This window comes from Leopardus geoffroyi, chromosome C1 (genome assembly GCF_018350155.1).
Source record: "Leopardus geoffroyi isolate Oge1 chromosome C1, O.geoffroyi_Oge1_pat1.0, whole genome shotgun sequence".
NCBI classification, from domain to species: Eukaryota; Metazoa; Chordata; class Mammalia; order Carnivora; family Felidae; genus Leopardus; species Leopardus geoffroyi.
This window is the reverse complement of record NC_059328.1, coordinates 114,359,513-114,374,193: the sequence shown is the minus strand read 5'-3', so window position 1 is coordinate 114,374,193 and position 14,681 is coordinate 114,359,513. Positions and strand designations below refer to the sequence as shown.

Sequence of the window (14,681 nt, the reverse complement as noted above, 5' to 3'; positions counted from 1 at the left end):
CCGAGTCTTGATTTTGGCTCAGGTCATGATCTCCCAGTGTGTGGGTTCAAGTCCCACATTGAACTCTGTGCTGATAGCACGGACCCTGCTTGGGATTCTCTCCCTCCCTCTCTCTCTCTCTCTCTCTGCGCCTCTCCCCCCTCATTCTCTCTCTCTCTCTCTCTCTCTCTCTCTCTCTCTTTCTCAAAATAAATAAACTTTAAAAATACTGGTTTTCTGGTACAGCAAGACAGCCATTCCTGACATATCATCTCTACTCAGGACCAAAGGAAGGGACATACCAGGACTTGGCTGTGACATTTGAAGAGTCCCAGTGGGAGTAGACTGGTCACCAATCTCCATCTCCCCTAGTTACTCACAAAGTCCCTTTATCTAACTGTTGCTTTGTTCCCCAGACTAGATGCAGACTCATCCTAACTTTGGTCAAGTTCTGTTCCCACCCTACCTCCATCGATGACTGCAGGTTTCTTGTCAACAGATAAAGACTGGTCTACTCTTTGAATGCTTTCTGCCTTTCCCCTCTCTTTTTCTGCAGGGGTGGACAGAAGTGGACAGAGATATTCTCAGATGAGTGACAGCTATGTGTCCCCAGGGCCAGAAGCCTTGGGTCCCATATCTGGTACATGGTTTTCTGGTTCGCACCACCCTTCCAGCTAAAGCCAATCCCCACCGCCACCCCACCCCCACTTCAGAGGCTTGGTGAAAGTGTGCGCTTGCCCCTAGGGGGGTGAGTGAACTATGTGTGCCCTGGGGCAGTTCCCTGCCACCTCCATGGGGGACCATTCCAATCATCTGTCAAGGTTCAAGACCACAGCATCCCAACTGCCTCCGTTCCATTGCACATCCTGGTGGCCAGTAGATCCCAGACTGGGGCCTGGCAAGTGTCTTTCCTCTGTCCTCCTCTCCCCCATTGACTCCAGGCCAGGTGAGGGCCTTATTGTCAGGTAGTGAGCAGCATTTAGTGGGTGGAATGAAGTCCTAGAAAAGACTCAGGGAGTAGTGGCAAACAGCCTGATTGGGAATGAGTTAGAGGCCATTGGCCTTGCAGGCTCCTCTCATGCCTTGTATCTATGACTTCTTTGAGACCATAATTTAAAGCAGCAGGAGATAACTTTCTGGTGCCTTCCACAAAATAGCCAAATGGCTTGAATCACTATCACAGGCAGGAATAGAGGTCTTTGGGTAGTGAAATGTGTCAGGAAAGAAGGCACTTGCCAAATCAAGACAACTAGAAAACGATGGTGCCAGTCATCATTGGCCAAAGTTTGACTGGAAGAAAATGCCCACAACTGAAAAATGCCTATGTGCACTCCATCACTGGTGGCCCCTTTAGCCATAACCTGTGGTCTGTGCAGCCAACACAAGTAAGTAAGGAACTATCTTGAAACAAAGTGGATCCCTTAGCAGAGAGATAAGGTAAAGGCACTCGGGCACAGTTAGCTTGGGCTACTAAGATCTGAACCATGTCGTGTACGTCCATGACCTCATCTAAAATAAGCATAGGATTATGTTCAATAATACAGCTGTGAAATAGGCACAGATTAAGTCATTTGTTCATGTCTTTCTTCTCAGTTTTATTAGCTCCTTATTCTACGTTGGTGAACCATGGCATTTTAGCCTTGTGCTGTCTGAGTCCTGGCTAAAATACCCAGTGGCCAATGGGAAAAAGATGATGACTGCATATTCAGCAATGTTTGGCAAACCAGAGACCATTAGCTCACCATTCAGCACGTTTCAGTCTGTTCCATCTATTATATACTCACATTGAGACCTTGATGGTGTTTCCTCCACCGTGTCCATGACAGAACAGCATCTTCTGAAGTTTGTCCCTCTGTATGGACAAGAAGTGTTGTGTGTGACAGTTCATCGGATTCATTCTGTGGTCACATGACAAAGACTTAAATGTACAGACACTCCTCACTCACAGGTCATCAGGAGACCACAGTAATTATGAGATTACTGTAAGATCTCCTCTTCGACAGGCCCCTCCACCAGGGAAGAAGGGTTTTAGTTGGATGGGTTTTATTTGGAATTCAGTCAGCTTTTCACTAACTTCTGGTCTCGTGGCAGAATAATGGGGATTCGTTTGGAAAGGGGGTAGCTGTTCAGCACCTGTGTTCTCGCTCATTGTTTTCTTCTGATTTTCACTGTATATCCCTTGGATCAGCACCAAGCTAAGCAGGTTACATATAATTTCACCTATTTTATTATCTGCAAGAAATTTTTAAACACTATAAATCCTGGTGCAGTGAAATGTTAACCCAGCATTTTCTTTGTAAAGTATTTATGGATGCTTTTTGTGTTGAGGGAACTAAGGAGAGGAATAGTCAGTCAGTTGGTTGTTATATCATGTGAAGTATGGTTTTAAAAATTGGACCTCTTCTCTAATTTTTAAAAAATTTTTTTTAATGTTTATTTCTGAGAGAGAGACAGAACACGAGTGGAGGAGAGGCAGAGAGAGAGGGAGACACAGAACCCGAAGCAGGCTCCAGGCTCTGAGCTGTCAGCACAGAGCCTGACACAGGGTGTGAACTCATGAACTGCGAGATCATGGCGTAAGCCAAAATTGGACACTTAACTGACTGAGCCACCCAGATGCCCCAAAATTGGGCCTCATTTTTAAAAACATAAATAAATAAAACAAAATATTGGGCCTCTTTTTAAAAATATGAAACACCATCATTTTTTGTTTACTATTTTTGTAATATACATCATCCTCTCTGGAGGCTTGTGCTTTCTTCCCTGCAGTTAGAAAGAATTAGTAGAAGGACGAGATGTCCTTCCTTATGCCCTGAATCATTCTAAAGAAAGGTATTTTAAAATGTAAACACTTGGCTGCCCTTCTCATGCCAACAATAGGAATCATCCAAATGACTCCTGTTCCCCCCTCTAAAGAGGACAAATGATAAGGATGTGGGTGCACTCCATCTCAGAGACCCTAGGAATGAGAAGCAGTGGGGACCTTAGAACCATCCAGGCCAAAGGCTTCAGGTTACAAAACAGAAAACTAAGACTATATAAGTGACTTACCTCAGATCACTCAAGAAAGTGGCAGACCTGGGAAAGCAGAAAAGCACCATTAGGAACAATGCTGGGCACCTTGCTCATGTCCTCATTTGATCCTAAGTCAACCCTCTACTATTATCCTGGTACAGTAGCCAAAAATAAGGATCAGACAGAATATGTGTTTTTTTTCCAGTAAATACTTATGACAAGAAGCCATTTCTCCCTAAATTGAACAGTTTTACTTCCTTCTCAGAATTCAATGGAAGATGTTCTGTACCCAATTACAAATGTATTAATGCGTCAAGCCTAGCCAGGTATTCAAGAGTAGCTAATTACAACAAGGCAGTATAAGAGATGTAACAGATGTATGGTAACACACGTGTAAATATGTAGATAAATGGTATGGTACACAGACCAATGAAAGCTTGTGGAGATGGCAGCCACCTAGTGGATGGAGGGATCTGGAAGGGGCTCAGATATGTGGCCCGAGAAGGAGGGAGTGGGAAGTTGGGTGCCAATGCCTGAGGAAGCCATTCCTGGTGGAGGGAGAAAGGCATGGAATGTGTTTAGGGGGCAGTTGCCATAGTAACTATACAAATTGATTGGATCGGTCAACTTGAGGACTTCTGTTTGCTGTCAGTGTGTCTTCACACTCTACTGGGGGTGGACACCAGCCATGGCAGGTGGCAGTCAGTCAGCAGTTAAGGGCCATCTCTGCTCTTACTTACTTGAAGTCTGTTGTTCAAGCGGAGGAGAGTAGGAACTATGCTTGGTCTCCCTGCCCCTTCACCCTGCACAGCACCTCCTATCAATTTGACCTACAAAATACCTGTTTGCTTTTCTCCCTCTCCCCCTTTGCCATTCTCCGTGGAGCTCTTCACAAGCACTTCACTGCTGTAGTCTACTAACTGTGATTGAGAGCTTCCTGAAATATGGTTCTTGACCTCTCATCTTTGCACACAATACACTCCACTCACTAAGGACAGCCCCCTGAGGGATGCATCTGAGGCACAATATGACTATGCATCTATCCTAGACTCTACAGCTGTTTCCCCTTCACCCCCTTCCCATTGTCTTGTTTTCATAGGATCAAGTTCTAGTAGCTCAACATGGTCTAAAGGCTTACACGGTTGTGTCTCTTTGTGTCCTTTCCACTTTATCTCGCCTGCTGACATGCTGGCTGTTGAACTGCAGTCAGCTGACCTTCTTGTAGGTCCCTGACTATGCCACACACCTTCCTGCCTCCGGCCTTAGCAAATGCTTTCCCGCTGTACTCAGATAACAACACTTTCCTTACTCTCCACTTTGCTTCTCCTCTGCTTCCGTAAAATCTCAATTCCAATGTCGCCTCCCTGAGGAAGCCTGTCGTAACCTTCCAGATTAGGATGGTCTTCCTTTGTGTGAGATCATGTACTGCTTCTTTGTAGCAATTAGTGATGTGGAGATTCTTCTCTGTCCTCTGGATGGAGGGCCTCCTTGGGGAGGATGAATCAATGAAAAGAGTTTGCTTTCTTCACCAATACAAACTTGGTTCTTGGGTTTCAAGTCATGACCATCTGTAGGAGGCCGTAAAGCTGCTCATGACAGGGGACAGTGCCAGCTCTTGTTGTTTATGGTACGAAATACTGTTTTTACACAGATACGGGAAGTCTCTCTAGTATGGCCTATGAACAGATCTTTAGGGTTTCAAAGTTCGGTGTTCCATCTGCAGAGATCACTCTTGTGCAAGAAAGGTGGGGTGGGAACGTCTGTGTTTTAAGGGTTTTAAAGAAAAGGCCGTGGTGGATCCTTGAGAAGAAACATAGGTATCGTTGGGGGGTCTCTAATGGACAGCTACCTGCTCTATCTTGGTTCCAGCATATTTGGGTATCTCACCTTTTGGAGGATGGGCTTATATGAACGTGAAAGCACAGGGCACTAAGAACTGCCATCCTGGGGACAAAGTGAGGTCTTCACTTAGGGGCTCCAGCTCCCTGTTGCAGTTGTTGCCTTGGGGAGGCCTTACCACAGTCTTGACTGGCAGCCTCTGGAGGGTCACCATCCAATCAGGACATGGTGGAGTTGCCAGGAGAAATACATCAGGTACCAAGGATTTAGCCTCTTCAACATAGAGTGACTTCTTTTTTGAACAATGAAGGACACTGCAGGTCTTGTAACTTAGGGAGGGGGCAAAGGGACCCGTGGCAGTGTTACTGACTTCCTTTTAATCTCATCTACAGAGCCAGGGTTGGCCGATTTATCGTGAAGATTTGGCCACAGTGCACTCCTGTGTCATGGCATGCTCCATACATATCAGTCAAAATGTACATTTAAGGACTAATGCAAAGGATTAAGATCATATTTATAACTTATGTGTAAGCACATTGGTTTACAGTGCTTGAGAAATCGTGAAGGGTTCTTGAATTCTCCAATGAATTCAGTGTGCAGTGGAGTAGAGAGTCTGAGAAATGGAGTTTCTTTCTTGGCAGGGCGGTGGGGAGGGAGATGGAATGAAGTTGAATTGATAGATCGAAGGGGTAGAATACAATCTGTAGACTTTTAGCCACTTTCTGTTTTGACACTGTTCTAAAGTGAATTGCCTTCCTTCATGCTGTTTCTAAATCATGGCAGGGACTCCCTCAAATGCTGCCTTGAGAAGGATTCCAAAGTCACAAATGGCATTATTGAGAAAGATGAAATAATCCATGCTGACTTCAAAAGTAGCACTTGTGCATTTAGCTGATTTTTTCTTCTTTCTCCCTACTGGGGAGATGGGGGTGGGGTTTGGTATAGATGTTTCTCAACACTGTGGCATTTCTGCCAACAGCAAGCATGACTGAGACAGGATTATACGCAGAAATGGCACATGGCAGCTGTGGCATGGGGAGCTGAGCTGGAAACACTCACTTGCAGGCATTTCCAGTCTACTCCCATCTCTTTCCTACTTGTTTGTTTTTGGACTTGCCGTCAGAGAACTGAGCAGGGCTGTGCTCTAAGAGCAGGGAGCTTTTGGACAGCTCAAGCAGCTGCCCCAGGGCAAGGGCAACCGAGGACAGTGTGAAGGATTGTGGAGGAGTGTGACCTGTAGTGAACCAGGGACACCTCAAAGCATTTCAGCGTTGTCCCGCTCCCCGCGCATGTCAACAGTGTTGATCACTGCACATGGCCTTACCTTAACTGGGGAGAATCCCTGAGGCATTTATCTGAATTTCTTGCTACCAGAGACTAGCCGGGACACTTGAGTGTCCTTCAAGGCTTGCTGAGTCCCCTTGCCTATTTCAGAAGCATCTGAGCTGAAGGTCCATTGGACACTGTGTAGATGAAGCGAGTCTGAGGGAGACCTGTCCGATATGAATGAACTGATCAGATCAGAGGAGAATCACAGTTCTTTAGGCCCCCATCCCCATGCCTGTGGATCCATAGAACACTCAGAGGATGGCTTGGGTTGAGCTCAACATCGGATTGTAAACCAGTGGAGGAACAGGGACATTGGTATGACCTCCTACTCTTCTACCTTCCACCCCATCAGTGCCCCCCAACTGTTCCCCTTTCTGCATAGCCTCCAACTTTGGGTACAGCCTTGCTCTGGCAAATTTGTTACCAGAGGAGGGATACTGACTTCAGGAAGAGAAAAAGAGGAAAAGGACTGCTATCTCTGAACTTTGCTAGAGGAGTGTTTGTGATTTTCCTCCTTCCAAAATGACAGCTTTGCCTCGGTCAGTCGGCCATCAGTGGGGATGTTTTCATTCTTGAAAAGAAGGCCACGAGAAATTTTTAAAATGTGCAAATTCAAACAATGGATATCATGAGCAAATGGGTAGAAGTTTTAGAATGGTTGTACCTGGTACAGAGAAAGAACATATCAAAGATGGTGACTGAAAGGAGATCCTTCCATGTCAGACAAGCAGACAAACAGAGTCCCGTTGTCCCTGCTAAGGAGGCAGGTGTCTTTTGTTAAACTTCCTTCATGAAGCTGGTTTGTGAATTCTTTTTTTTTTTTTTAACGTTTATTTATTTTTGAGACAGAGAGAGATAGAGCATGAACGGGGGAGGGTCAGAGAGAGGGAGACACAGAATCTGAAACAGGCTCCAGGCTCTGAGCTGTCAGCACAGAGCCCGACGCGGGGCTCGAACTCACAGACCGCGAGATCATTACCTGAGCTGAAGTCAGCCGCTTAACCGACTGAGTCACACAGGCACCCCAGTTTGTGAATTCTTTAAATGGAGGCAGTATTACTGTGCAGAACACATGAGATAACATGGTTGAGTGCTTAGTCTATTGCCAGGTGTGGTGGGCAGTGTGAGCCATAGGGAATTTCTTGATGGATATCAAGGCCTTACCCTTTGACCCATTAACTAACTTCTGGAGATCTAGCTCAAAGAGGAGGAAACATCTAAACAACAATAACAAATGATTAGTGCAAGAATATGCTCATAGCGGCATGGTTGATGAGCGGACCCTCAGAAACGTGCTATTGGTAGCAATGTTTGGAGGCTGCTGCTTGCCTTCAGAAATGTAAGACTATCATTAGCAGGCCTGGCTGGGATCTAGGGATGTTTTCCTGGACTATGGGGATTTGGGAGTTGAATGATTCGCCTGCTGTGGTACTGGGGGCTGCCCCAGGTATCTAACCTCCCTATCTGGCCACCTTAGTGGAAAGGTGAACTCAGTCAATTAAGGCAGGGCATTCCCCCCACTTTTGGAAATCGCTGTCTTTTTTTGTGTGCAAGTGCCTGTAAGAGTGTCTTTAGAAGGCTGAACCTAGCATCATGCAAAGACAGACCATTCACAGCCTTGAAAGGAAAGATTTGCAGGAAACATGATGTGTCCATGACTATTTAGATGAGAATATTGTGTTATGCTACCTGAATAAGCCTGCTGCTTTGTTGTGGAGATTAGTTTGGAGTTTAAAAGAGACAAATGGTAGGGATAGAAACTAAGATGTGGTTGGCTGCTGGGTTTGCAATACAAATTCCAAATGGCTTTCATAACATAACACCTATTCACAATTTATAAGGTATCCCAGGCTCTCTCTTTATTGACCTAGCAGAAGTGACTCTGGAACATTTTTTTATTTTCCTGTAACTGCCTGATGTAAACGCATCCTCTAATCATCCTCCAATAAACATGGACCAGTTTTCCCTCACTTAGGCAAAGGGTAATCTTCTTCTGCGTCTTCCTGGTTCTAGTCTATGCACACTTACTATTCCCCACCTCTAGTCTTCCCACTGCCACGCCCCCCGCCCCGCAACTCATGCTGCTGAAAATCTTCATAGCTTGAAATCAGGTGGCTGTCACTTTATTTTTTCTAAACTTGAATGGTAACTTAGCAAACATACACTCTACCTGTTTATCTTTCTGGTCTGACCTCTTCCATGGCCCCTGGCCCTCCCTGCCCCATATAATGTTCAGAAATGACAAGTTCCCTGTAATCCCCAGGTATGCCATTTTGCTATTATATCCAAACCTTCCCACACAATGTGCCATTTATTTGCTGAAAAGCCTGGCGGGGCACACTCACTTCTCTCCTTCCCCCGCTTCCTTCCAGGAAAGCATCACCTCCCTTGTGAAACCTTTGCTTGTATAGTTATTTCTTCTACCAGGCCCCCCCACCCCCCCGGGACCTTTCCTGTCCTTCTTTTAGCACATCCACATTGTAACAAACTTGTTTCATGTGTATCTCTCTAAACTTTGTCCCCTGCTTGGCCCATGGTTGACTTGCGGTACATATTTATTCAGTGGATGAGTGTAATTGCTTTCCTGTCTGATTCCTTAGAAAATGTTGATGCTTACCCCTTTACCCCCCACCCCAACTGGGGTCTTTGATGGCCTTCTTGAAGATAACACTCCAGAAAACAGGAGTGGGAATAGTCTCGCAGGTACATCTGAACAAAGCCGACGTATTTCTTTCCCTTTAAGATCTTGCAGCTGAATGTGGAATGATCCTGAAATTAAGGTCAGCACCAGGTGGTTGTTTATATCAGCTGTCAGATTGCAGAATAAAAAATGGCTTTTATATGTTTGATTTTTATTGTTTTCCAGGGCAATGTCACTTTTTCCTGCTCCGAACCACAAATTGTTCCCATCACATTTGTCAACTCCAGCAGCAGTTATTTGCTGCTGCCCGGCACCCCCCAAATTGATGGGCTCTCAGTGAGTTTCCAGTTTCGAACATGGAACAAGGATGGTCTGCTTCTGTCCACAGAGCTGTCTGAGGGCTCGGGGACCCTGCTGCTGAGCCTGGAGGGTGGAACCATGAGACTCGTGATTCAGAAAATGACAGAACGCACAGCTGAGATCCTCACAGGTACGGTGTGCTGACAGCCACTAGCTCGGTTTCTGGTTCGGCCAAGTTGACAGATGTTTGAGATTCTGACTAAAACATGTAGAATCCAGCTCGGGGATGTGGGATGACCCAGTATTCACAGATTTACTCTAAGTATGAAGAGGCAACATTTAAAAAAAATATATTTTTAAGTTTTTGAAGGTTTATTTATTTTTGAGAGAGAGAGACAGAGAGACAGAGAGACAGAGAGGCAGACAAAGAGAGAGAGGGAGTCACAGGATCCGAAGCAGGCTCCAGGCTCCAAGCTGTCAGCACAGAGTCTGATGCTAAGCTCAAACTCATGAACTGTGAGATCAAGACCTGAGCTGAAGTTCGATGCTTAACAGACTGAGCCACCCAGGTGCCCTGAAGAGGCAACATTTTTAACTTTTTTTTTCTAAACAAAACAAAACAAAACACCACTGAATTCAGATGTATCTATTGAACCTTTGAAAAGTCTCTTAATTCCCTTGTTCCTCGTCAGACTGGTTCCAGTCATGGGAATAAGAATTTCTATCTAAATATGACATAATATAGACCATTTACGGAGCACTTTGCTGGGTCTGGACAGACCTGGCATCTATTATATAGAATCTTCATCATGCCTGTTCAAGGAAGGTATTTTATAGGTATTTTATAGAGGAGGAAACGAAAAGTCACAGAAGCTAAGGAACTTTCAAAATCACATGTTAATAAGTGATGGAGTTACAATTTCATCCTGAATCTGTCTGACTTCGATGGCTGCAGTTTCATTGTATACCACACACATGACCACCACGGACCTTTTACAGCCACCAAATTTTATTTCAAGTAAAAATTAGCGAGTTTTAAGAAAAAAGTTTTTAACATAATGTTTTTAAGATGTTATGTGAATACTGATACATACATCATCTAGGTACAGCAAAAAAAAATTAAGTTTATTTTATTTATTTATGTATTTAGGGGGAGGTGCAGAGAGAGAGAGAGAGAGAGAGAGAGAGAGAGAGAGAGAATTCCAAGCAGGCTCCATGCTGTCAGTGCAGAGCCCTATGTGGGGCTTGATCTTTTGAACTATAAGATCATGAACTATAAGATCATGACCTGAGCCAATACCAAAAGTCAGACATTTAACTGACTGAGCCACACAGGAGTCCCATAGGTATGGCCATATTGTTTTAAATGGTCCTAGAATTGCTGAAGTTTGGAAAGTACATATTTGGTAATATACATTCTAATATGTAGCAGTATGGAATAGATTTATGGATAAGTCATGTTTTTCCAAACTCTGAGTCTTCCATTTGCTGTTTCTGCAACATGGAATGGTAGAACTTTCTCCATGTTTCCCTGTTTGTCATCTTACTGTCTCCTGTCTTTCCAGAAGCAGTACTTATAGCTTACTACGGTTAGACCACATGCCACACATTATATTAGGGGCCAAGGCCAGTTCCTAGGTCAACACATCATTTGAAAAGCCTCCCTGCTTTACAGTCTGCATCAAACACCCCTCCTCTGTGCATTCTGAGCCAATATCCATCCTGAATTACACTCTATTGCATTTTTCTTTAAATGTCTTTCTTTTCCCACTGGACTGTGAGTTTTGTTCTCCAAATAAATTAGAAAAAATTGTCTTAAATAGTAAAGGACATGCCTTAATACCTAAGATCAGGTCAGACTGTGGGAGAACCTCATATGCCAATAAGTGAACAAAAAAATCCACTGAACCTCTGGAACAATGGGAGAGCCTGGGTCTGGAACTTAGATTCAAAAGGTACTTCCTTTCCTTACTGTTCTATGTCCCTGAATACACTTGGCTTTGTCTCACTTGTCAGTGAGAGTGTATTAGTTATCTATGGTTGTGTAACAAACTGGACCCAAAGGTAGTGGTTGAAAATGTTAATTGTGTGCTAATTTATAAGAGTTGGGAATCCAGGGGCACCTTGGCTGGACAATTCTGGCTGCAACCAAGTTGTTGGCAAGGGCTACCTTCATCTTCAACTTCAATTCTGAGTAAGTCTGCTTCCAAGCTAACACATACAGCTGTTGGCAGGCCTCAGAAGATCCATTTCCAAGCTTATCCCCTGGCCTCTCCAGAAGGCTGCCTCATGAAATGATAACACTCTGATCCCACAATGAGTGATTCAAGAAAAAGAAAGAACTCGCGAGACAAAAGCTGTTGTCTTTTTATAACCTAACCCTGGGAGTGGTGTTCCTTCACTGTTACATGCTCTGTTCAGTAGAAACAAGTAAATAAGTCTGGGCCTTGCCCGAGCCAAGGGGATTATACAAAGCTGTGGATATTAGGAGTTGGGGATCACTGGGGACCATGTCAAGGCTTGCATATTACGTGAGATGGGAAAAATAAATTCTTACGTCAGGAGACTGCTGTGATGGCGATTAACAGAGATAATGCATCTGAAATCCTAAGCCCAGTGTTGAGAAGCTCTTTAGCAAATTTCTCTCCCTTCCCTACTGACTCAAGACCTATCGCTAGAAGGGACCTCACCACATAGTGGTAAAAGCGGAGCCAATTTGTGCAGTCACGGGAAATACTTTTATAAAATTTATAAAGTTTATAAAATTTCCAGTAATGGAGGTGAGTTAATCACTTAGAAACATAGTATTTTTCATGTTCAGAGTTACAGAAGTTCAACTGCAACCCTCCTTATTTGAAGAAGAAAAATGTGAGTTGGTGCTAGGCTGTTTCTCTCTCTAATCGGTGAGATGTTCGAGGACAGAGACTTGTAGGCCTGAGGTCAATAACGCAGTTTTAATATAGTTTAGGCCCTGGCGGCACTGTGCTCTACAGCAGCCAGGTGCTGCCTGTATTATTAAGCACATGTCAGTCCATTAAAACACGTTTATGACCGAGAGAGGCTGCTGAAAGCTGTCACGTTACCCAGCTGCAGAAAGGGGGGAAAAATCATCCATTATTTCAGACCTGTCTCTCAAAAAATGAAATGAGGGGCGCCTGGGTGTCTCAGTCGGTTAAGCGTCCAACTTCAGCTCAGGTCACGATCTCACGGTCCGTGAGTTCGAGCCCCGCGTCGGGCTCTGGGCTGATGGCTCAGAGCCTGGAGCCGCTTCCGATTCTGTGTCTCCCTCTCTCTCTGCCCCTCCCCCGTTCATGTTCTGTCTCTCTCTGTCTCAAAAATAAATAAACGTTAAAAAATAATCAAAAAAAAAATGAAACGAGTAAAAGGAAGTTTGAAAAATGTGCTGACTGGGTTCCTGAAGTCTGGCTCGGAAAACTCTTGCTTTTTTCTTTCCCCACGAAGAGTTTCTGAATTTTGGAAAACTGGAACTTCTTTCATTTTAAATTTCAAATGGAGTTAGGCTTGGTGTCTGCTGGACTTTTTCTACCTCATCGGGGGCGGGGGGCGTCAGGCAAAACAAAAACAATCAACAAACAAAAAGTCCAACAAAGCTAGTTTTCCTGTTCCTTCCATTTCTCAGGAAACATATTTTCAAAGTCCTTGAGATCATAGTGGCTTTCCAAGGGATGACAGCCCCAAATGAGAAATCAGAAAGTGATGATCATTGTCCCAGTAAGGTTGGAGGCTCTCTGGGGCCACCTTGACACATGGTACCTCCTGGGAAACAGAAACAAAGCCACTTTTGGTAGTGGGACAGGGAATCCAGATACTTAACAATTAATTTGAGACTAGGTCAGGTGTTCCTACCATCTAAAAGAGAAGGTAACCCCCGTGGAAACGGACATGCAGAGATGTCTGGAACATTCACTTGTTTCCAGAGCTTCGTACAGGATGTGTGTGGCCTTTTGTTGAGGACATCCTTTCATTGTGAGTGATGTGGTTGTAGAATCAACAATCATTGTAGATGCCTTACAAGTCAGGCGTTGCTCCTGGGCCTTGTCATATGCCGCAGGACAAAACACACCCCTGAAAACTTATGAAGTGGTTATTATTTTACCAAAATGGGTAGGAAGAAACTGGGAACCAAAAAAAAATAAGTGCAAGTGACGAAGATGGTGTTTAACATCAGGTCTTTCTTTAGGATTCCCAAGTTCATGGTCTTTTTACGGGAACTTGCTGCCATCCATATTCATTTTATATTATCAAATGTTTAAGTAATTCAAATGTAAAATTCTGCTTTAGATGAAAGATCTATAGACAAATGTTCAATAGGCTGTTATGGTAAATAGCTATTTAGTATTTAAAGTTAAGCATTTTATTTGGGCGCCCTATTATTGGCAGATTCCTGGTTTAGATGAGATTGACACAAGATAATGAGTCCATCCTCTTTAAGACTTCTTACGTTTTATGGGGCACCTGGGTGGCTCAGTTGGTTAAGTGGGTGACTTCGGTTCAAGTCATGATCTCACAGTTCATGGGTTCAAGCCCCACATTGGAGTCTATGCTGGCAGCTCAGAGCCTGGAGCCTGCTTTGGATTCTGTGTCTCCCTCTCTCTCTGCCCTCCCCCACTTGCACTCTATGTCTCTCTCTCTCTCAAAAATAAACATTAAAAAAGAAGACTTGTATTTTAGCTATGTTTGCCTATATAATATTGTAATAGTGTAAAACAAATAATCCACATCTACATATCGACACACACGTACTTCCCAGTATTCATTATGTATACATGGCATAAATGCTTAGTGCTGATTCCTTAGTAAGATTATCTAAGGACTAAGGGTAGTAAGCAGCAAGAGGTACTAATTAGAGTCTGTCTTCTCCCCAAGGCTTTACCCTCTATTGTATAGCTTTTCCCATTCTGGTCACCTCTGTGCTCCAAACCCCACATGGAAGTCTTGGGGCTGCATTGATCCCTACCTTCAAGGGGTCCTGCTGCACAGTGAGACTTGCCATTTCTCCTTTCAGGAATCACAAGAGATATACAGGCAAATATTAAATAAATGAACAAACACCTGGATTTTCTACTTTGTTCATTTCAAACTCCCAGTTCTTTACCATGTGTCACAGTGACCACTCCATCCCTCAAGTCCACACCTGTTCATTGAGCAGTAGATACTATGTTCTATTTTTTTCTTCTTTGAGAAAAAGAAGGAGAGAGAACAAGGGGAGAGAGAGAGAGGGAGAGAGAATGAATGATAAGCAGGCTCCATGCTCAGCATGGCCCGGTGTAAGACTTGATCTCATAATCATGAGATCATGACCTGAGTCTAAATCAAGAGTTGTTCGCTTAACCATCTGAGCCACCCACGCGCCCCTATGTTCTATTTTTTAATGTAGGAAATAGATGCTGTTTTAAAGACTCTTAAACAGATGCTAAGAATCGAGATTGGTATTGTCCAAACTCGTCTGAATTACTAAGAAAACAGGGAGTTATATAAAGGTAAAGAATGCCACCTGGTCTGTTTCTTTGGAGAATTAGGAAGAAGGATTTTGATTTTCACATGAAACATTAAATAA

At 44.0% G+C, this 14,681-nt stretch overlaps 1 protein-coding gene across 4 annotated transcripts in view; it reads left to right on the top strand.

Annotated features, from left to right (window-relative positions):
• CNTNAP5 (contactin associated protein family member 5) overlaps positions 1–14,681 on the top strand; it is an 807,688-nt gene that overhangs the window by 428,744 nt on the left and 364,263 nt on the right. For all 4 annotated transcript variants that reach the window (XM_045479457.1, XM_045479456.1, XM_045479455.1 and 1 more), the window contains exon 8: positions 9,029–9,293. In XM_045479457.1, coding sequence (XP_045335413.1) covers positions 9,029–9,293 — 265 coding nt within the window. The remainder of the gene's footprint in view (positions 1–9,028; positions 9,294–14,681) is intronic.